This window comes from Diadema antillarum, unplaced genomic scaffold, assembly GCF_040938485.1.
Source record: "Diadema antillarum isolate AM-2024a unplaced genomic scaffold, OU_Dant_1.0 scf00000008, whole genome shotgun sequence".
Lineage (NCBI taxonomy): Eukaryota > Metazoa > Echinodermata > Echinoidea > Diadematoida > Diadematidae > Diadema > Diadema antillarum.
In genome coordinates, this window is record NW_027270897.1 from 3,964,833 (window position 1) to 3,989,257 (window position 24,425).

Consider the following 24,425-nt stretch of genomic DNA (forward strand, 5'->3'; position numbering starts at 1 on the left):
AATCAAAAGACACTTATAAATTACATGAGGTTTGTTCTGTTTTAAGGTATAAACTCCCTATTTCTCCATCTTACAACTTTGACCTTTGACCTTGACTTTTGACCTATATTGTACATTTTGCTACAAAATGCTACTTTTTCGCCATTTCTAACCCGATTTCCATTCTGTTTGCTTTATGTGATGGCACTAGGTGAGGGCTTCAAAATATCTACACAGAATTTTTGACCTTTGACTTCTTTGACCTTTGACCTTGATTTTTGACCTTTGACCTTGATTTTTGACCTGTATTGTACATTTTGCTACAAAATGCTACTCCTTCGCCATTTCCAACCCGATTTCGATTCCGTTTGCTTTATGTATTGGCACTAGGTGAGGGCTTCAAAACTTCTACACAGAATTTTGACCTTTGACTTCTTTGAGCTTTGACCTTGATTTTTGACCTGTATTGTACATTTTGCTATAAAATGCTACATGTACTTTCGGCGGGGACATATATTACGCACCGCGTAATTTCTACTTTTCCTTGTTGTCGTTTGTTGTTGTGTTTTTGTCTTTAAAAAGCAGAAATTTCAATGAACATATAGTTATGTAGTTCTTTTGTAAATGAGTGTGTTTGGTCTTTTCTGATACAGGAGAAATTGATGTTGGAACCATATTCCTCTCCCAGAGATGTGGCCTACATTGCCCTAGTACCTGAGAATAGGTATATCCATCACTGTGCCCTCATGTACTTCAAGGAGCTCACTGCTGTCTATGAGGTAACTACTTGCAACCAGTCGATTGTCATAACATGCCACATTTTGGATGTATGGATGAGTATGCAATTCTGTCTCGATGGTGTCATGATTGGGTAACATAAAACTGCTTAGGCACAGGTATACTGAAGAAGAAATGTAAAAGTTTCTTTATCCTTTTAAAACTTGATCATATTATGTGACTAAGTAGCTTTTGCATATTACATGTAAATTTGTCTTCAAATGTATAGCTTTGCTGGAATATGCCTGAGGTGTAAGCATATTGTTAACTCTGACAAGAATTACAGTTGAACCTCTCGTATCAGGACAAGTCGGGACCGGGGCTCATCGGGATAAGGAATTTGGCTGGATACGGGAGACCCAATGCTTTATACATGTACATATACATACACATGTACTGATGTAGCCCATTGTAGTACAGTATTCATCGCATAATCGGGCATCTGATAATCGGGATCCTCTCTTAAATGATATACGCTTCCCAGAAACATTTCCAACGCACGTTATTTTCACTGGATAATCGGGCGGGGACCTCTGATAAACGGGACAAATTTTTTCAAGCGATCTTTGATTTTGTTAATATTTTACACAAAAAATCTACCAAAATACCACAACAATATTTCAAAGATTCCGTATCAGTTGTCGTTTACAACAAACTTACAAAGCAAGCTTCGGATTGGTGTGTTTTGACCTCCGTCCATCCAGTACATGTACATGCATAGCCACGAAAGCGCCGTGTACAGGTATCCATGCCATTGCAAAGCACATGCCTTCGCGAACATTCTTCTCCCCTACATAAGCAAAGCCATGTGCTCGCTTGCAATTCCTACTCGACTCACATCCAATAAAAAAACATGCCTCGCTCATACAGCCCAGGCTGTGTGCGTTGTTTAATCTCAGTCATACACTCTGAGGGCAAAGTCCATTGTTATCGCGCGCCTTCGTATCTTGTTATCTACTGTCTTTGGTTTCAACTTTCAATACAGCTGTACACTGTGATCTGTGTGTACGTCACAATCTTCCTCAGTTGTGACTGGGCAAAAGTTACGTGATTGAAATGGGCTATGAACAGTTACGTATTCAGTGAAATGGGGGAGAGAGTGGGAGGGAGAGCGTGAAAGATGAGAAGGGTGTGCGAATACGTAACGTTTTATGAATCTAGACTATGAGCTGACATTGATTACGTGTACACGCGTGTTTGACAGAAGAATCGAACCCGGTTGCGATTACTTAGTACTCTACATCATTGCGAGAATGCAGGGAGAGCTGGAGGGTCGCGCCGAGGGGTAGCGTGTTGTGTATTCATGAACGTGTACAGTACGTCAGTATGCATGTGTGTGTGTGTGTGTGCACTACATGTACATGTCGTATGCCGTTAGTGTATGGTGAGTACTCATCGCGAAATCGGGCACCTCGCTTAAAGGGGCCGTGTTTGCTACTCCCAACCTGTCCCGATTATGCGATGAATACTGTACCACATGTAGTAATGTGTATACTGCATACTTTTCATTGTTACACTCAGTAACAGACCCCAAAATAGAGGTTCGTGTTTGCAAGAATGAAATCATTTTCTTTTTCTAAATTCATGGGATGATTTACCTAAATAATTATTAAGAAATGTATCAAGTAGATCTTGAAAATAAACAGTACGAGTCGACGAAACTACGCTTCAAAATTTTGAGTGTTCAATATCATTCGTTGCTCAGCCAATGACTCGAAACAATGCTTGTCTATCTAGTCATATCGACGGCTGTGTATGGACCTATATGTGGCAATGCGATATGAGAGGACTCGAGCGCATAATCTGTCCATGTTCTTGCAATGATTTGGGGATGTTTGGGGATGTTAAAATGTCTGAAGGTAAGCAATTTGGAAGGAAATTTGATGTAATGTATCATGTTGGAAGTAATATGTAATTCATGTGTGTTTGTGTAGGAGTTCTCAAGGAGTTGGGAATCCCCCTTTCCTCCCATAATTATTTTTAAAAAAATCACGGCGAGATTGCGTCCGTATAGTAGAGAGATCCGGATAAAGGGAGGCCGGATAAGAGAGGTTCAACTGTACTTGTGTACAGCACATGTAGAGGGCTCTTCAAAAAGGAAGAATAGGGAGAATATATTTGAACAGCAGATGGTTTTGAATTCTGTAGTCCTACCACAAACTTTTCTTCTGTGGTAATGCTTCTATAGTTTCTTATATCAAGATGATATCGTTTATCGAAGATTGACTTTACAAAGGCTTTTATATTGTGATGAAACCATTCCTTTACCCAAGACCCAAAATGCAACAAGAGGCAAATGAAAAACTCAAACAAAAATGTGGCTTCAAATACTTTGTTTCTGTCTTTCTCTTGCTATCCATTCATCTATCAATGTATCTGTCTATCCATTCATCTATCAAATAATCACATTCTCTCTTTGTTACAGGGTTGTCGGTTGGGTCGACATGCCCCCATTGCCAAGAAAGTACAAGATGGCATCTTCAGGATAGGCAAGAAGTATGCCCAGAAGCTAAGCAATGAGCCTGTTGATAGCTGGTTCTCTGACATTGCCCACTTGCCTGAGGTTGACAAGCTGAAGATCTATGCACAGGTCTGCAGAGCGTATGTTGGTGAGTGTTGTGATGATACAGATTGTCATGATGAAATGTAGATCAGCCTTGTGTGTCCCTGCATAGATACTCTGAAATAGAAAGAATAGTACACCAATGTAAAATAGAAATATTGCAGAGGATGGATAAGAAAAAGAAATGAATCAGTATGCTGAGAATACCTTGTTTGTTTGCCAAGCTTTCATGTTTTTTTTTTTTTCATCTGTTAGGGAATGTCAAATTTGATTAAAGGGTAATTTATTTCAAATATATGTGTAGATGCTGTGAGTGTTGTGATATTAGTAGTGCACATTGGTGAAGTTTGTGGAAAATTGGACAATCCCTTCAAAACATAGGAATTTTTTTACAGTTTTGGTGAAATCCATGTGCTGTCATCACTGGATAAGGAGGTGACAACAATTTGTGATGTAATCTGAGTAGGGCAACAATAAAAGAAAATATACAGATTACACTAAATCCATTTGTTAATGAAAAGTATACATGTGTTCTTCTTGTTATTCTAAAAGAGGTAAGTGAAGTTGCTGGAAAAATGGCAATATGTTGAATCATGGAAAAATACAGTTAACATTGATTTTCGAAGGTTTGCCTGTATGTGCTGTACAAGTGACATCATTGAACATGTTTTAGTGACACTGAAACGTGTTTCAATCAAATTTTGTGAAGAGGTGTTTGAAGAGGTGTTCTATTGGTTTGAAAGGACAGTTATAGATTTTGGTGGCATTTCCCTCTTTGATTGTCTTGAACAGTCAACAGAGGTTAATTCCTTCCTGGGGTCAGCCACATTTTTGCCAATTTTCATTTAAATGAGATAGTGGAAATACTGTATCTAGCTTCTGATTGTTTCAATTCCTAGACCAAGAACTGCCAGCCGTTACTAAACATTGTATTTGTCACGATAGTCTGAAGGGAATACAAAGCGCAGCCAAAAAGTATGAATTCAAAGGGGGGGGGGGGGGGATCAATAAATCAATTAAGATCAAAGCATGATATCCCACCTATACACACTGTGCATGAACATGGGCTCCCCACCTTAAATTGATTTGTAACTGTATGGATCCACACCTGTACCTTTGCGATGTACACTACAGCACGCACCCACAAGCCATTACATGTCGTGAGTAACTTTCAGCAAAACTTTGTAAATATCACAACTAGGGTGTATGGTAAGTTTGATGGGATAACAGTTGAAACGAGATCACCTGCATTGCTCCCTCTCAAACAAACAAAAAAGAACAGCAGTCCGATCATTGGATTTTTGATTTATTTCAGGCATTACTTGACAATTCACCTTTTTTTTTATTTGATGTATCATATATCATCCATCCTCTGATTTTACATATGACATGACATCAGAATTTATAGTTAAATATCTTCTGGAACTTGTAATGTTTTATTTTCTGCCTGCGAAAAATGTGATGATTTTCTGCGCTGGCATGATAGTTGACATATACCAGAGCTGTTGTAGTAAATATCCCCTCATGATGTGGCTGTGTTGATAAGGGAACCGTTGAAGTCAGCTCTCCTCTGTACTGCTTCCGCATGAGCAGGATTGAACACAAAACCAATCATTGGAAGAGATGCTATAAGATTTAATTACATTTCTAAATGTTTGCAAAGATTGCTGGTTGAAGGTTATGAGCACTAATGTGTGCTTGCAAAGATTGGCTGCTCTGTAGATCTAATTTGAGTAATACCCCTGATGTTTTATCTCCATAATAAGATATTGTAAGCTACACTTAAAAACTCCTGTTGGTAGTAGGGTTACATATGCATTGTATAGCAACATTTCAAGTTTGAATGTTGAAAGGTTTAGTCTAGTATATGTCAGTCATCAAATATCTGAAGAATGATTTATGTGGCTCATATGCTGTTTTTCAGTAGAGCTTATTTGCATAAGTTAATGTATTGTATAAATTGAAGCATATATTGCCCCAAAGTTGAATGATTTGTGTGATCTTCTTCAATTAATTGCACTTTGTACTATGTCATATTACTTTAAGATGCTCTAAAGTCATTGATGAATTTCCAAACATAACTGTGTTCCCATCTATACTCATGTAGGATTTCATCTTCAGCAGTGTGTTCAACGTCAAAGGGAATTTGACAATCATGGGTCCGTGTATGATGAGTCATACCTTCAACTACAACTAATGTTGAATGAAAACAAGGCATTGATAATTACTTTCACTTTCATTTCTTTGCAGCTCCGTTCTTGAACCAAGAGCAGCTGGATGCCAGCATTTTTCAATCCAATCGTCACCATTCCTCTTCCTCTGCCGCAAACATCCCAAGCTCAGGGGCAGGGATGTCAAGCCAGGGCCATGGCGGAGGGTCCCTACATGAGCAGTCTTCTCAGGGCCAAGATACCAACTCTAGCAGTGCCAGCATGCCAGCACCAAGCTCCACCCCAAGTAGACCAGGTATGCTCAAGCAAAGACACTGGTAGTGACAGCTAATGAAAAATGTTGGCCCATTTGTTTGATCATGCTGCTTCTACCAATTCACAGATAAAGAGGACTCATGTGAGTTTCAAATACTGGCCAGTTAGTTTGGAATTTTTACAAAAGCCTATGTATATAGAGACTTGTTTTGTGCATACTATTACTATAAGATTGTTTTCAATGATCTAATAAATAAGTAAAGAAACTTTGATTACATCTCTTGTCTTCAGCAAATCGCCAAGACTCCAAAGACAACTCATCACTTTCATCAGACAACAAGGAGAACATTCCTGTTGGCAATGGCCTGGAGACAGTAACACCACGGGAAAGCGAGCAACCTCCAGCTGTTGTTGTTTACATTGTTGACCCATTCAGCCGGCGAGAAGAGGCTGAGGAAGAAGGAGAGGTCTCTGTGGCAACACTTGGTCTTATGCACTGCTTTGCAGAGATCTTTGACAAACTACAGGCATCGCTGCAGCGGAACATTGCCTTCCATGTAAAGCTCAGTTTCAATGTATTTTTTTATCATTGTTGTACATTGCAGTTATATTTGCTTTCTCCATGGCTGGGTCTTCTCTCTTTTAGAAATTGCTTTCCTTTCTTCTAGCTTCTGCAATGTGTTAATGCAGGGATTATAGTTGGGTTTGTCCATTGGCAAGATTTTTCATTTTGAGCTATGGTTAAAACAAAACACTGCTCAAAACTCCTATTTGTACTGCCTGACAGTGATTCTCTTGGGAATTTTTTGGGTCATGGGGTCAAAGGTCAAGTGAAAATGCTAAAATTTCACTTTTTCTGCATATCTTGGAAATAGCTTATCTACCAAAAATGTAGTACATATCCATGTATTGCCTAATAGTGATTCTCTTGGTTTTTTGTTTTTTTAAAACAAAGGTCATGGGTTAAAGGCCAGGTTAAAATGCTATAATTCTTCTACTTAATACTGAATACTTAATACTTCGAGCATTGAGAATTTAGGGTTTCTGGGATGAACACTGAAGTAGGGCTTTCTATAGCTCAGTCTGTAGAGCACTGGGCTAGCATCCGGAGGTCTCGGGTTCAAATCCCGATGGAATCCCATTTTCTTTGCTCAATTTTCCACAAATAAACGATATTCATTTCTGGTCAGTTTTTCTTTTTGCGTTTGTTGCTTAATACTGAAATTAAACTTTTTCTTCATACCTTTGAGATTTCTCAATGTATACACTTACAACTAGGTAAAATGTATATACATGCATTACTGCACAGTGACTCTGTAGGGAAAGATTTTGGCCATGGGGTCAAAGGTCAAGGGAAAATATTTAAATATCACCTGACCTGATTTCTTAAACAATGAAACATCCATCCGTCCAATTAAAACCTAGTTCAAGGAAAGTAAACACTTAACACATTTGTGACAAACATATCATTTTTATTCTCTACCAATTATGTGAAACTATTGTCTCACATTGTCAATATGTACTCTAGACCTATTGGGAGAATCATGCATTATGGAGGAGGCATGCCAGTCACCATAGCGACATTTTTAGTTCACTTATGAATTACATGCATTTCTGGTCAGTTTTCTTTTTTTTTTTTTCTTTTGCATTTATTACGTATTCAAAAAGCTGCATCACTTTGGTGATCCCTCACATTTATCCCCAAGGTGATTTACATTCTCTGGGTTTATGCCAGGTTAATGTGTTTGTATGTACACACACATACACTACTTTAGCTTCTGACCACACAAGCATTAAGAATTAAGGGTTTCTAGGATGAACACTGTACTAGGACTTCTATAACTCGGTGGGTAGAGCACCGAGCTAGCATCCGGAAGTCTCGCATTGAATCTTGATGGAATCCTCTTTCTTTGCTCAATTTTTCATTTATAACAACTTGACACATTTTGTGATTGTGCCATCAAACTTATAAACATGTCATTTCAATTTCTTGATTTTCTTACCTTATCAAGATTTACTGTAGACCCATTGGGAGAATAATGTGACGAAGCGGAGGCATACTGGTCGCCGTAAAAACATTTCTACTTGTATATGATATAACAAGAAGTTTCATGGAGATGGTATGTAGCTGATGTGTGAAGGTTGGGGTTCAGAAGTGGAGATGAGATTCTTACATTACAATGTCACTGAAACACCTAATATTCTAAAAAGTTTGATGCTTGTATCTTATGAAGAACAATACGTTCCTTCTTTAAATGATATTTTCCCCTTTAGTTTCATGCAAACATCAAGCAATAACTGAGGTCATCACATAATGTTGTCTCTTTCTCTGCTTTTACCCCTATCAGATCATTCCATTACACCAGGTCCTACAGGTGGCCAACAGCGAGGTGTCATCACGTTTCCTCAGCCAGCTTAAGTCTGTAGCCTTCTCTGTCTTCTCTCAGTGCCGCCGGTACCAGAGCCCCACCATTCCTGGTCGCAGTCTCACCGGTTTTGGTCCTGCTGCTGACCTCGACCGCATGATCATAAGCAAGAAGGTAAGGGGCACCAATGACTGCAGGAGTAAAGAGACTACTTGGTGTTCCTCTCCACAAATTTTGTCGCTAGAAACTTTTGTTTTGGCTAGTCCTGTAAGTGTTTGATTATTTTTATGCCTCTGCCGCAGAGTATCACCAGAGGTATCATATTTTTGGGTTGTCCGTCTGTCCTTACAATGTACATTAGTCTTTCCAATGACATAACTTAACCCTAAAGGGGCCGGGCTTTTTTGGCTATGCTCAGACCGGGGGGGGGGGGGGGGGGGGGGGGGGGGGGGATGAATTTCCGGCCATCGGTGGTGCGATCGCGATGAAATTTTGCATGCGTGAGACCTGCGTCATAATCTACAAGATTATGTCATAAGATTTTTTGAAACAATCAATTTCTAATTTTAATTAATTCATTATGCAAATTAAGTTCAAGATGATATTTTAGCCTAATTAAAAGCATTGAGAGTGTAATTTTTGATGTGTAAATCTGTTTTAGCATATTCAACAATTGTACATCACAAAAAGTTCCAAAACTCATTTCAATTCTTATGTATTTTATTGTTTTTCTGAATTTCTTATGTATGTCTTTGTTTTTCAACTTTTTTTTCTTTGTTTTTTCATTGGAAATTGTCACTGACCACTTTTCTCCACAAATAGCACAAAATTAATCAATGAAAGTGATTAATTGTAAAAATAATCAGGTTTTTATGACTTTCATGACAGAGCACTGTTTTCCATAGGAAATGTACACAAAATCACAAAACTGTGCCCATTTTGGGGTGACATTCCGTTACAAAAATGGGTGTGGCTTCGCAAAAGTATGCGCGGACGTTGCAAATTTGGTCTCAAAAGTTGCGGGAGACTTGAACGAAGAAAGTCAAGAAGCCTCGCGACGAGGTCTTCTCGCGTTACAGAATTATAGCCCCCCCCCCCCCCCCCCCCCCGGCCCTTTTAGGGTTAATAACCATTTTAGATATTCAAACAAAAATGGGCTTACTGTAAAAGTGGTTTCTTTCGCGTACAGAAACTTTTGCGGTTTCCATCGGTGCAGACTTTTTCGCGTGTGCTTAAATTCGCGGTCGGTAATGATAGCGTTGTACAAGCGACGAGTTCAAAACATTTTCACGTGATGTTAAATTCGCGGTTCAACCTCAAAGCGCGAAAAGCGCGAAAATAAAACCACCGCGAAAGAAACCACTTTTACAGTATGTATGTATGATTGGACAAAGCTCTGCCTAGCAACTTGTGGATGCACATATTCAAGGTCAAGGTCAAATTTTAGATTTTACTGTTTACCCCATATCTCTGCAATGCCTGAAAAGGTATTTTTGTGAAACTTAGTGTATACATGTATTACCAGTTAAAGATTCTTTTTGGAAAGTTTTATACCATGGGGTCAAAGGTCAAGTGAAAATGCTAAAATTTTTATATTTTTCCTCCAGTTCTTGGGAATGATCCGAGGTTTCTTGATGAAACTTAGTACATATACATGTTATTTCCAGACAATGATTCAGTTTGGAAGTTTGGGGTTATATAATGCTGAATTTGCACATTTTTCTCTGTACTTTGTAAATGACATCCACAAATTTGGTTTATAAGTGCATTAATGCACAATAATTCTGCAGAGAAAGATTTGGTTCAAATGTGGTGTGAAAATGCTAACATTTCCCTATATTTTCCATAGTTTTAGAGTGGCTCATAAGAATTGGTGCGTCACTTCTAAATAATGATTATGTGCTAATCATGTGAAAATGTTGCCCACATTGGCTAGATATACTTTATACCTATTGGGAGAATAATGCGATGTAGTTTAGGCATACTTGTTGCCAATGCCATAGAAATGTTTCTAGTTTATAAATTAAAACAAAGAATTATGTATGATATTGATAACAGATAAACCTGTTTGCAAATATGTCACATTCTTTAAGAGTTCACATGGTGGTTTCATTAATGTGTGACAAGATGTCACATAATCTTTTACATATTGTGTGTCTGGTGCAGTGATGCAAGTTAAAGGGAAGACTTTGCAGGCTTTGAATATAATGTGTATATTATTTTCAGATACTTACAGATAAAACCTAAAGGTAAAAGGAAAGCCTTAATCAGTACCATATTCTTATGATTGCAAACTTCCCAGAATTATTGATGCACCTGTGTGGCCATTCGAATGATGACCATCTATCAATCAGGCATGCAGATTCGTCATGCAGAAGAATTCTGTTATTTCTCTGTGGTAAAGGCATTGCTTCTGGAGATTGCCAGTGCTTGAGTGTACTCCATGACCTTCTTTTCTTCTCCCATGTTTAGCCGGAGCACAATGAAGCGCGTCTGTATTCGCCACCCTTTATCCTCGCTCCCATCAAGGACAAGCAGACAGAGCTTGGAGAGTCCTTTGGTGGACTGCGGCAAGCCTGTGGGGAACTCTTTTGCAGTTACTGCCTTTCACATGACCAACGCTGGCTCCTTGTCTCCTGTACAGATTCTAAGGGTGAACTGATGGAGACTCAGGTCATCAACATTGATGTTCATAACAGGTAGAGATGCTCTTTTTACTCTCTAGCAAGCATATTCCAAAGTTCCTTGACATTATACATCATACATTGTGTTGATACTCTAGATGTTTAAACTGTATTACACCCATATACAAATGCTATTGTTTGATTTGGGGTAAGATTAACAGGATCTTCACTTCTACAAGACAGTATCATGGGAACATTTTCAAGGCACAAACATTTCTTTTTTGGTCTTATTTGCTTATGCAGGAAGAAACCTTTACTAAATTTGACACAGTTTTCATTGGATATCTATACAAATTAAAAGATTTGTATGCAATTAATCTTACAGAAAAATAAATCTACAAATGAATTGAGCCATATATATTAACAAGCCTCAAGAATATTTCACACTATTGTAGAATTTATTATACCCCCCGCCAAACGAAGTTTGAAGGGGGTATATAGGAATCAGCGGACAGTCGGGCGGTCGGTCGGGCGGGCGGTCGGTCGGGCGGTCGGTCCGTTGCAAATCTTGTGTCGCGAACTACTTCCTCAGTTTTCAACCGATTCCCATAAAACTTGGCACAGATGTGTGCCTTGGGTTGTAGATGTGCAAGACGTATTTTTTGACAGTACCCAAAAGTACGTTGCCATGGTAACGGCATATTATGGGCAAAAATGGGTACAAATCTTGCGTCGCGAACTCCTCCCACAGTTTTTGATCAATTTTTATGAAATTAGGTACAGATGTTCATCTGAATATGTTAATGTGCAAGACACATATTTCCGCAGTGGCAAAAAGTGCGTTGCCATGGTAACGGCATGTTATTGGTAAAATATAGGGCAAAATGCTTCATGGCAAAACTGCTTCATCAGTGTTCTTCCAATTCTCATGGAATTCATATTGAATGTTTGTCTTAGGATATAGGTCAGCATGACACATTTCTTGACAGTGACAAAAAGTATGTTGCCATGGTAACAGCTCACATATTATGAGCCAAAATGATGGAAAATTTTGTGTTGCAAATTACTTTCTCAGTTTTTGCCCAATTTCCATGAAACTTGGTACAGATGTGTGCCTTTGGTTGTAGATGTGCAAGACGCATTTTTTGACAGTACCCGAAAGTACGTTGCCATGGTAACGGCATATTAATGGCAGAAGATCAAGGAAAGATCTTGCGGATTTAACTACTTCCTCAGTTTTTTGACCAAAGCTTATGAAATGTTGTTTTGACCAAAGCTTATGAAATGTTGTTTGGCGGGGGTATAACCAGTCGCTGTAGCGACATTTCTAGTTCTATTGATCGAGAGATGCCCTCTTTTGGCCCCACAGGGTACCAAAGTGGGGACTAAAGTGGTGGCCAATTTTCACATTTTCATCTTTTCCTTGACAACAAATCAAATTTGTCACGAAACTGGGCAGATACTATCACTACATGTTATAGAGTATATATTTATACAAATGGGCACCATGCCCTATTTGGGGGCCTACAAGGGGTTCAGAACCCCCCCCCCCCCCCAAAAAAAAAATAATAATAATAATAATAAATAAATAAAATAAAATAAAAAAATAAAAATAAAAAAAAATAAAAATAAAAAAATCAGAGAGTCTTAACCAAACTCAGCAGGTATGATCACTAGGGTGATAGGTATTTTTACTGATGGGCACCATCCCCCCCCCCCCCCCCCACCTGAAGGCCCCCAAATTAAATTGTTCTTTTTTGTTTTAAATCTACAAAACCAGAAATGCTCTGAGTAAATACAATACTAAGTGTACTTGCCAAGTTTGTGTGTGGCAGATCTAGGAGTGGCCCCCTTGGGGCCGGACCAAAATTGGGGGCCGGTCTTCACACTTTGATCTTCTCAAGGTCAGATTTTCTAAAATCTGGGCAGGTACTATTTTCAAAACTAGAATGTGTATAAATGGAGCATGAATTTCTTGTACTCATTTCTTCTCAGGTAGACTTGAGAGCTCATGGAGCTGTTACAATAAATGTTGTGTTCAACTGCCGGTAAAAGGGGGTATTACATTTAAGCTTGCTACATTATAACTTCCCATAGAGACAAATTGTCACTCTGAATGACCATTGATCTTCTTTTCCTCTGTTTATTTTGCAATCTTCATGCAGCAAGCGGCGGAAGAAGGTATCTGTACGGAACATTGCTCTCATCAGCCTGTGGGACTTCCTTATTGGTATCATGTCTAAGGCTTCCATCCCTTGGCGACTTATCATTGGGCGGCTGGGCAGACTGGGCCACGGTGAACTCAAGGGTAAGCATTCTTCAAAACTACTTGACAATGGATGATTGCAGAATGTCCTCAAAGTGTAGGTTCTTTGAACATTTGAGGTTAAATGTACCTAGTAGTGAAGCATTCAACTTGTAACCATTTCAAAATGGACTCTTACTGTAACCCACTATGTTGATGACAGAGCCAGCCCATACACAATTTGAATAGATATAAAGCATAAAGCAGAATTTGTGTTTGTTTATTTCATTATGGGGCGGGCTGGGGGGGGGGGGGGGGGGGTGGGGGGAGGTGAGAATGTTCCATTATATTTGATGGGGAATATCAAAAGCATGCTTCACAATAACTGCAATAATGGACAGTCGTCACACTGTGCACATAAGCAGGAACAGGGATGATGCACTTGTTGAAATGTAGCTCAGGCTTACAAAAGATAATACACAAATACTATGGTGAATTGAAAATTGGCTGATCCATGCTCAGAGCAAATGTGTGCATGTTCGAAGGATAGCTGTATTCAGGGTCCCTCACATCAACTCTCTACTGATGAGAATCAAACAAACTTGGAGGGAAGAGTGGTTATACAAAGTTACACAATTTACCAAACATGAAGGTTACCTCAAGGTCAAAGAACTTTAGGGCCCAATGTTAAGTTTTTACGTCGCGTTTTGATTATGGCTCATAACTTTTGGTGTATATGTCCGTTTGTGACTAAACTTGGATGGTAGATGTCCCTTGAGGAGTTAAAGGTCACCACAAGGTCAAAGGTCACAGACAGGGGTCAACAAACTTTTAGGGCCCAATGTTAAGTTTTTACGGTGCGTTTTGATTATGGCTCAAAACTTTTGATCCATATGTCTGTTTGTGACCAAACTTGGATGGTAGATGTCCCTTGGGGAGTTGAAGGTCATCAGAAGGTCAAATGTCACAGACAGGGGTCAACGAACTTTTAGGGCCCAATGTTAAGTTTTTATGGCGTGTTTCGATTATGGCTCATAACTTTTGATCCATATGTCCGTTTGTGACCAAACTTGGCTGGTAAATGTTCCTTAGGGAGTTGAAGGTCACCACAAGGTCAAAGGTCATAGTTTGGGTCAATGAACTTCCAGGATTTAGACAAACATTAATTTCTTCTACACAGATGGGCGAGACACATTTTGGCACTTGCCTTGTAATTATTCATTGATGACGCAAGTTTATGCACAAAATTGGTAAGCTGTTGGAAAGATTTTTTTTTTGGTGGAAAAACTTTACTACAACAAGGTCTAACATTGTTCAACATGAGTAACGGCTATCATATGCATCTCTTTCTTTTGAAAAAAAAATGAAAAGCAAACAAAAGTATACAACACACTGACCTTGACCAGCTGACCTTGACCTGGAGAATTGCACAAATATTCAATCATAGGGAATACATGATTGCATAGTTAAGTAACAAAGTTACAAATATAAAACGAGTGCTTATGATGTATAAAGTAGTCCTCTCATTCCATGCTAATTCATGTGTTATAAATATGGGAAATTTCATATTCAGCGTGTGCAATGACTGTAAAATGCCCAGCGGCACAATAATTGTTTGTTCAAATTTGTACATATTGGTATCAGATAATACACAAGACTCTAGGGTCAAAATTCTTGAAAAGTCAAGGCAGAACCCCACCCCCACCATTTTAGGATTTATGCTGTGAAGTGTGTTTGTGAACTTCTTTTCTAGGGACCTACCCCCACACATTGTAATTTCACGTATGAATACAACGTACTCTAGACTGATTTGTGTGCATTCTGTAACTGATTATCATTCAACGTTCATTCTGTATACACAGGATTTTCAAACTTTTGTTTGATATACTATTGTTTGATCGGTAGGTGTGATGATACAAATGTAACTTGTAGAAATTGTAGTAAAATGAAATGGAAACAAAAAGAAATGTGCCCAATGCTGGACAAGAAGGCAAGAAAAATAAGTGATGTCACAGTAGGGAATGATATTGAGAGAATTCAACATATAATTCATTTTTCTAGCATTACAAAAGAACTTGTGATGTGCCTCCTTATTCAGGCAGTAGGAATGCTATTACCCCAAACATTCATATGTCTGTTATGAGAAGATTAAATTGAGAGAAAAGATCGAAGACAGTGTGTGTTCTCAGTTTGCACACATGTCATATCCAACATGTTTTTCCTCACTCAGATTGGAGTACACTTCTGAGTAGAAAGAACCTCACAAATTACAGTCGTCTACTGAAGGACCAATGCTCCATGTGCAGCGTGCCAGGAACGTGTGACTTCCCTTGTATTCTGAGCGCCTGCCTTGTCTCACTTGAGCCAGAACCAGGTCTACGAATTATGGCAGGTGGGTGTTTCCATTTTACAAGCAATGTCTACAGCAGGCATAATGTCCAGAATAATCATTGTGGTAGAAATGTTCTGCCAACCCTGTGGAGTATAGAAAAGATGTGTGCTAATGAATTCACAGCTGTAAGAAAAGTCAGAAAAAGTTTTGTGTGCAGATTCAAGTTTTCAGGAACTGTGGCATTCAGAAAGGTCATGGAATGTAGTGTCTATCAGTCTGACAATATAAGGACCATAAAACCCAAGTTAAATATAAATCCTGACTATTCCATTGCCAGATATGGTTGCAGCAGACAAGTGCAGCAAAAACAGCCAGAGGGACCAGCCCAGCTGCCAGTTGCACACACCAGATGATGCCAGTTGCACCCACATCATGGTCTTCCCCACCAGCGCCACTAAGCGGGCAGCTTCCATCAACCAACACCAGGACCAGGTATGTCCTTACTCTCAGTGACAGCTGCATTCTCTTTGTGACATTGATGTAATCAAGATGGGAAAGGAAATCCAGTTTTTATTATGGAAATAGGGATTTGTGTGCATCCAAGTATGAAGAATTAGATGTTTGACATGTCCATCCTGGTGGATGCCTCTTTTGGGCACAGTTAAGTAGGTCTAAAATAGGTAGGTTTGTAGGAAATAAAGCCTTCTTGAACCACCGGAAATATTCTGCATATTCCAATACATCAGAATTGCATTACTCCCAGGTGTTTAATTGGTCAGATAGGACCACTAGATGCCCCTGAATATCCTATCCTCTCACAGATCTGTGTACATTGTTTGATGTTGTGTAGGATACACATGAAGTACAGATCAGTTTAAAGGTACTAGCCCACATTTGCAAACCCACGAAAATCAAAACTGCATAAAACAGGTCCAATATGACTTCAAGTACAAGTTATAACAGTAACATACCTCACCTGTTGCTCTTTGTCTATACCATTCGATAAAAGAGAGAAAATCATCGTTTTAAAATCAATTTTCAAACCGGGTCAACCCGACCCAAAATCGAATTACGAGCGCGGGCTAGCTACGTACTAACTGCGACCAGCCCCAACGTGCAGCGTTGGGGCTGTGCCGTTTTCGCATTCAAATCGAGGAGTTGTACAAAACGGGTGCCGTTTCGGCGCTATATTTCCTTAATTTTTCAACAAAAACTACTAGGAATACTTACATGGGTCGATTAAACCTAAATGATTAATTTCGGCGACTGTTTGATGCATTTCATTGCTTATGATGCAGAAAATGTTGTCTTATAACGCGAATATCTTCAGCTCACTGATGCTCACTGAAACTCACAATCACTTGCACAGGCGTACAGCATGCATGCAGTGCAGTGCATTGACAGCATGCGTAATGCGTACTAATGGATATAGCAGAAAGTCTCTCCACTGTTGCACTAGGGCAGGCCGCTTATTACTCCTAAAAAAATGTAGGAAATTTTGCAGTTTCTAGATAAATGGGTGAGAAAAACCAAGTCGAAAAGGTAATGTATTAATTGTCACTGTGTTTATGATAGAAATTTAGCCGTGCTTTATTTGTGAAGTCGCCGTGAATGTGGCAGTGATTTTTGCTCCCGCTCAGCTGCGAGGTAGCCGCCAGGACCGCGCCTTGCGGCGCGGTCTCCGGGGCTAGCTACTAGTATTTGACCACACCCATTGATATGGGAGCAACAGATACCACATTGTGGCTACCTAAACCTTTGTTGAAACATTTTGCCCTTGTTACTTCTCAAGGGGTATGATTTTCATAGAAATTATGAAGACCTGAAGAGAGGACAACAATCTTTCAGACAGATCATAAGATGCAAAGTATACTGTGCTTGTGACATTTATAATATGACAAAGCCTTTCTTATTTCTACTACTCTGCAGGGTGATCTGACATTCAACCAGGACCTCGATCTAGAAGGTGAAGAGTCATCATTTTTTGATGATGACCTCTTAAACATCTTCATGATGCCAGACACCTCAGTGAACATGATAACTGATCCTAGCTCCATGCAGCTGGAGCTGGACCAGGAACCAATGGTTGCTGCTCCTGCTGTCCATCAGGGAGCTAGCACCTCAGTCCAGGTAGATCAGAGTTTATTCAAGTACCCATTGAGAAACTTTAAATTTCCAGTTTTATTTGTTCAAACTTAATAATGCCCCAGTCTCACATCCTATGATCCTAGTGTACCTGACTGATTACTATTTTGAAGTTACCCAACCAGAAATAACATTGTGCTTTGCACTTTTGTTGCAGGAAAACTGAATTTTTGTCACTTTTTTGTGCATGATTGATAGAAATATGTGAAGCGATGACATCAGCTTACTCATTTGCAGATTCATATCAACTGTTTGAGAACTGTTCAGCAGAAATTAGCAAAGTTTCACACAATTTCATAATTTTCCAATTTCTTATAGGATTTTGATCACTAGTGTGCTCATAAGATTTTACTCTTTCTTTTCAGACTTTTACCAGGTTCAGAATTGCCCTTTGACTACACAATGCACCTTCCTATTCAATGCCATTGGGTAGCATATTTACATCCTTATTATTTTAATCCTACCAGCAACCTACAATACGGGAAGCAGTGTTGCCTGCAGAACCAGAAGACCTGGTCATTTTGCAGCAGCCGCTGGCCCTGGGCTACTTTGTCTCTACTGCCAAGACTGGCCCCTTACCTAAGTGGTTCTGGTCTGCATGCCCTGAGGCTGAAACTAATTGCCCTGTCTTCCTGAAGGTGAGTAAAATCTTTGCTTTCCTCTACTTTCTAATTTTTGTTTTTGTAACCGTTTGGCTTCATAAAGTAAGGTCAGCTATTTCACATTTTTTGAAGCTTTTTAGCAAGGCCAGTAAATGTCTTGTTAACATCAACCAAATAGTTGATAGTGCAATGAAATGTCAGAATAGCATTACTTAAAGCTCAGTTTCACCATTACTTGGCCTACCTGCCAGCTCATGTCTTACACATTCCAGTCTCTCTTGTGAAGTCACAACAATTGCCTCCTGTCTGACAAAGTGTCTGACAAAGAATGAGTAGTGGCTATAGATAAACATTGATATTGATGACCCACGTAGGTTAGATGTTTGATGACTATGAATTTTAGAATACTTCAATCCTATTAGAGTACTTCAATGTAAAATCCCCCAGTGGTCATATTCTGACGTGTTACCAAAAAAAAATAATAATAATACAAAAATAAAAACATAAATCCAGTTATAAGCATTTTACACGTTGAAGATTTCAGAAGTGGGTGCTTCTACTCATCCATTTTGGTTCACAATCAGGTGAAGGTAATGAGTCACTCAGCTTGGTTAAATTCAAAGGATTTTTGATACCTAATCACCTAAGTTAATAGCCAAACTTGCGACAACCTCAGTTGTCACAAATGGCTATTTGTTCAAAATATATTTTACTGTGAGACCATGTTAGCAATTTCCCACCACTATTTACTTTTTCAAATTCCTAGCATACAGTGTGTTTCCATGAGTATGTTGAAATTAGCATGGGAAAATCTTGATCATCAGGACTGAATTGGGGAAGGGGAAATCGGCTTCTTCATCTTGTGAACTCAAGTATCAGGTTGACATTCATCTTTCCTGCATATGTGTTCACTGCACAACTACTATTGTACATGATAATTGACTCTTCACAGAACTCTTTATATGTGCAACAAGGGAAAAGCTTTAAAGCTCTGCATAGTATGAAATCTGTACACTGTTTTATTTGTATGCTCCTTCATATTAAAGTCATCTTTGCCATCATTGTTCTTGTCCAGGCTGCATTACATGTCCACAATCCATCAGAACAGCCAACAGATGAGATCCTTCAGACCAAGCACTCCCATCCTCTTGATGCTGGCTTCACTGCAGAAGTTCTCAGGTCAGCTGCTTCTCACTCATCCTCTTGGGCTGAACTTGAAAATTTACACTACTACATTTCAGAATTAATTGAACAAATAAGCCTAAGATAGATAGCTGGTGTGTCAGCATTTTCAAAGAAAGTAATGCAGTCTTTTGTATTTTCTTTAATATGAGCACAATTCTGGGGACATTAAAAAAAAGTCTAAAAAACAGAAAGCACAGCGCAATTGCAAGTTGGTGTGCATAGCCATAGCGGCGATTGCAATCCTAGACACATTACACAATAGCATTATCTCATACTTGTTATTGAATAGTACAGTGTGTGTGAATGAAGACACACCGGTACTCGGCTGTTGAATAGTGTGAGTGTACACACGCTCAGCCATTCTTCATATATTTGTCCTATACACAGAATATCATTTAAAATCCTGACATGCAGTTTGCATCAACTGGAAAAACTGAAGGTAAAAAAACATAAATTATGTAAGGAAACTCGTGGAAACATGAGAAAATAAAGTTTTGTATAAAAAATAGTGTTAAAAAGTAATGAAGTTTTGATCAGAACAAAAATTACAGCATTGTGTATCGCCATCTCATTTTCTTACGATGTACAATTACACATTGATATTTTGGTGGCCAAATTTTAGCGATTGGCAGTAGCAATCCCCGTGCCAATTCATCCTGTTAGTAAAGTGTTTAATGTAAATACAGTAATGATGATAATTTATGGGGGGTAATAAAAGACAAAATACATACAAAGACAGTATGCACATGTCCATTTGAATGTGATTGCCTCCTATATTGTTGTCCAGGTATGTGCTGGAGACATACAACAGCTTGTCCTGGCTTACTGTGGACCCAGCCAGTGGGGACCGTCGCTCCTGCCTGCCCGTCCACATGGTTGTGTTGATGCAACTCTACAATACCATAGCTTCTCTGCAGTGAAGTCTTCACCTGCAGTTGCCCTTCATCTCTTTTTCCCTGTGCTGTCCATCCTTTGACTGGCTGTCTACACTCGTCTGTATCTTGTGATTGAGCTGGTATCTCAGTTCACAACATGTCAGTGAGGAATATATGTCTCCGTACAACTTAGCAGAACGATGGTATAGCTGAAAGTCATTAGCCAGTTTGTGAACAGATTGGGATAACTAACCCTGAAGGCTATAAGTCATGATGGATTCTTCCGTTGATATCCATGTGATTGGACCATGTGGAGGTAGTGAAGACTGAAGGATGACTGTTAATGAAGCCAGAAGATGAGCTGTATTTGCACACATTGCTAAAAGCTTGCCATGTTGTTGCTAGATGCAGCAGGAGGTAGCTACTGTTAAGGGTACAGTAGAGTTTGATGGTTCTGAGATATTGAGAAAGCTATTTGTACTTGGCAGTAACATGTTGGACAGGCTAGGTCAAGATGCCCTGTAATTGGTCACTGTAGTGGAAAGAAGCAAGGTTTGACACACAACATTTGGAATAAAGCCTGTTTATATGTTCCTGTTATTTCAACCCCTTTATACGTATCTCCTTTCAACCGTTGTTTAAGATATCTTGGCCCTCCTTGCAAGACAAGATTGAGATGGCAGCTGCAGAAAGTCTGACCACAAAAGAGATTCAATGATCTTGTATTCTATGTTACAAACTTACAAATGGTCTGTGACCAGCAGTCTCCCTGACTCTTGCTTGATGGTCATTTTTGTCCACTGTTTATTGCAACAATCTACAATCTCTGTCATTTACTATTCAGGGATCAAAATTTGTGCTAATTCTTAGAATAGAATGACCATTGCTTTTCATGGTATTTGTGCTTGTATCATTGGGGGAATTAACTGTATTGTAGTTCTTATTCCTGTATCAGTGATATATTTAATTGTGTGATAATTCCATTTGACAACATACAAGGATGGAAGATGTGGCTTGAGGGTAGTTTGACTTTACAGTAAAGCAGTTGTCTCATTGGTGAGAGGCAGATATTTTATAATATTTTATAATATTAGTAGTTGAACAATGCCCAGTAAACCAAGGGCATTGACACTCATTCATTGCAGGTAGTTCAAGACCACACATATACCTACATAAAAACATTACCACCAATAATAAAAAAAAAGAAAGGATGTGAACCCCTCATACATGTATCCGTTGTTTTGAGATATTTGCATCCATAGCACAATCAGCTGCATGCACTGCAAATATGCAAATAATTTCAATTTCAATGGGCATTAGTGGCTTGCAATAATTTATTTTTTCTCTCGCTTTTTTGAACATGTCTGAAATAATCTGCTGTTTCTTGTATGCATTATTTGAAGCATCTAGTCATAGCAGTCTGCTCTCAAAACTATTTACACTGTGATATGATGTGCACTGTTTTCATATTCCATTTTGAGTAATGATGTTGCCAGAGGCATAGTTTGGGATGACATGCATGTAGGTTGTTGTTTTTTTTTACCATAACGATCTGAGACAACTTACGCAATCCCAGGAAAATGTGGATTATTTGTGCAAGTCTTTAAAAAGATGCCTTTGATGAGATTTGGGACAATCAAATTCACAAGTTATGAAATACATGAAGGCATCTCGAAGAGAGATGAAAAGACTAGCTGTATGACACTTAACCAGTGTGATCTTGGGGAATATGCCATTAATATAAAAAATGAAAATGACATTTCAAAATCATGTGATTATTAAGTGTATTTGGGAGATATTGGAATGAAACTCACTCAAAACTTATCCAGAAACTGACAAGACATTCAACTGCATTTTAGGCAGAGTAGCCCTAGGTCAAGGGTAGGGGAACACTCTGAAATCAGCCATATTTGAAGGTGTGTCTGCTTACAAATAAGCCATTGAACACGGAAGTCATTGTGGTAATTTTAAGCTTGGTTCACTCAGAGGTGAAAGTTCAAAGTCAGAAGAACAAACAAATGTGTCATTAGGTATTGATAGCCAGGGTCAGTGGCAGTTGACAGATACGATCAGTGACATGAGGGAGAAAGAGTGGAACAACTCACCAACTGTTAAAAAAAAAAAAAAAAAAAAAAAAAAAAAAAAAAAAAAAAAAAATGGGATATAGATTGCACAAAGATAGTCAAGGCAAAATATTTCAGAGTACTTGTCTAGCCTGTCCAGTAAGAGAAAGGTGTCAGGAAAGTTCTTTCCATCTTTTATAGATTGAAATATTTCTTGCACTGGCCATGATCTCAAGTCTGGCAAAGAAAGAGGTTGGACTCTGTATGCAAGTGATGTTGCTGCAATTTGTGCCATATGTGTTTATTTATATGATTCATTGCATCATTAGAAAGGTTAATATGAGGTGTAAGGTGAAGTCATGCCTATGGTATTGCAGGCCATCTGAGGCTACATTCTAAAACTGGATCAACTACTGTAAAAGTGGAAATTTTCGCGGTGTTGAAATTTTCGCGCATTTCGCGCAACCAGAAACTAGCGCGAAAATAAAAGCCCGCGAATATTTTTGCTTGCCATATGTTCCTGTGCGTGCTGTCTTGATTCCGCGGAATTAAAAACACGCGAAACTCTTCTGACCCGGCCAATCGCGAAAAATTAGTCGCGCGAAAATATCCACTTTTACAGTATATAAACTTAACAACTCATTTGCTTTTCTATTGTACTTGCTTTCTTCTTGGAAAATTGGAGATATACAGGTCAGGTAAGGTAACTGATACTTCTAAACACACAAATCCTGACATATAATTTGTTTCAGAATCATGTGAAAGTTGGAGTATTTGATTCGGCACTCTGTATCCAGTGTTACGGTGTCATACTGCACAACCTTGTTTTGGGGTTTTTTTGTCTTTTTTGGGTAAAGATATGCACTTACACTGTGCTATCATGGCAGCTAAATTTTAGCAATATTGGTGATAATGATCGTGATGCCAATTCATCCCTGTTATGATGTGTTTAACATAATTACAATAGTAATAATTTTTGATTTTTTTTTTTTTTGTTGAAAATCTTAGGTTTGGACAGTTATTCAGATAGAGACCATTTTAATTCACAAACTCGTCCCATGATTGTGTCCTTGCTTAGGTTGACTGATAATGCATAGTGCACTGGTCCTGAAGGTGATGCTGCTAAGCGCTGCTGCTGCTGAGCTGCACCTGCATGCACTGCCTTTACTGCTACTATAGTAGCAGGGCAGTAGCAGTTCATTGTTTGGTACCATTATCACATAGAGGAGTATCACAAGATTTATTGGATCTAACTTAAGTATGCTCTGTTCAGATCAATAACAACAAATTCCTCTTGGACAAAGCACTAAAAATTACTTTTACCAATTTATGGGTAACCCAAGGTATAGCACTTTGAAAAATATAATAACAATGATTAAACAAAATGGTAAATCTTTTTGTTGGCACACTGGGTTATCAAATATTGTGTAATATTATACTACTGCTGTTTTTCATGCCTCTGGTTTTGAGCCATCATGCAGGCACATTGGAAGTGTTACAGTTGGATATCTGTCCACTGGAAAGTTAAGTGCTTCATTATTTAGCAAGCACAGTCACATTTTAATTCATTGTTAAGGTGATAAGTTGATGAGCAGTGTCCTCTGATGCACACAAACCAATCTGGTGCAGTAAAATGAATTATGAATGTGTATGATCACCTCTGTTTTGATCCATTATGAATGGTAATGTTATGACTTCTGAAACATGATTCATTATGAATTCAAATCTCTAATTGCAATTCCTAACTGTTTGAAAATGCTACAGCAATGTCAAGACAGTGTGCTTTGATGTGATGCTGAGATCGTTATATATTTTGTTTTCATTTTCTCAACTCTTTATAAGTGTGGTAATTTACTGAAATTGAGTTTTATGCTGTTAGCTGTATATGTTTGTTCATTCTGTAATGAGTGTGTAGATGATGAGTATCAAACATTTGATGACAAATATCTTCTTGAATATGGTCCTCTGAAAGAATTAACTCTTATATGGAAGCAGTGTTTAAGATCAGACTTGAAATGGACTTCATGTGGCTTGTAATCACATTATGTAGTAGAAATATTACAGTCATAATGCAATTGATATGGAGAAACATTTTCTCTGAAGGTAACTTTGGGAATGCCATCAGCAGTCTAAAAAATATATATGCTGGAGGCAATGGTAATTTTAGCAGAACTTTGATAAAGGTGTGTTGTCACACCCAAACCGAATATTTTTGAGATTGAAATTGAAATTGTTTCCTGAAA

At 38.6% G+C, this 24,425-nt stretch overlaps 1 protein-coding gene across 1 annotated transcript in view; it reads left to right on the forward strand.

Moving 5' to 3' along the window:
- Nucleotides 1-22,251, forward strand: part of LOC139718886 (mediator of RNA polymerase II transcription subunit 13-like) — a 55,603-nt gene extending 33,352 nt beyond the window's left edge. Inside the window, exons 11-23 of the mRNA XM_071630331.1 lie at nt 633-758; nt 3,182-3,365; nt 5,570-5,785; nt 6,037-6,302; nt 8,094-8,285; nt 10,584-10,810; nt 12,901-13,043; nt 15,211-15,372; nt 15,650-15,804; nt 17,242-17,442; nt 17,925-18,095; nt 19,135-19,238; nt 20,032-22,251. Coding sequence (XP_071486432.1) covers nt 633-758; nt 3,182-3,365; nt 5,570-5,785; nt 6,037-6,302; nt 8,094-8,285; nt 10,584-10,810; nt 12,901-13,043; nt 15,211-15,372; nt 15,650-15,804; nt 17,242-17,442; nt 17,925-18,095; nt 19,135-19,238; nt 20,032-20,164 — 2,280 coding nt within the window. The 3' untranslated portion in view covers nt 20,165-22,251. The remainder of the gene's footprint in view (nt 1-632; nt 759-3,181; nt 3,366-5,569; nt 5,786-6,036; nt 6,303-8,093; nt 8,286-10,583; nt 10,811-12,900; nt 13,044-15,210; nt 15,373-15,649; nt 15,805-17,241; nt 17,443-17,924; nt 18,096-19,134; nt 19,239-20,031) is intronic.
- The last annotated feature ends 2,174 nt before the right edge of the window (nt 22,252-24,425 follow it).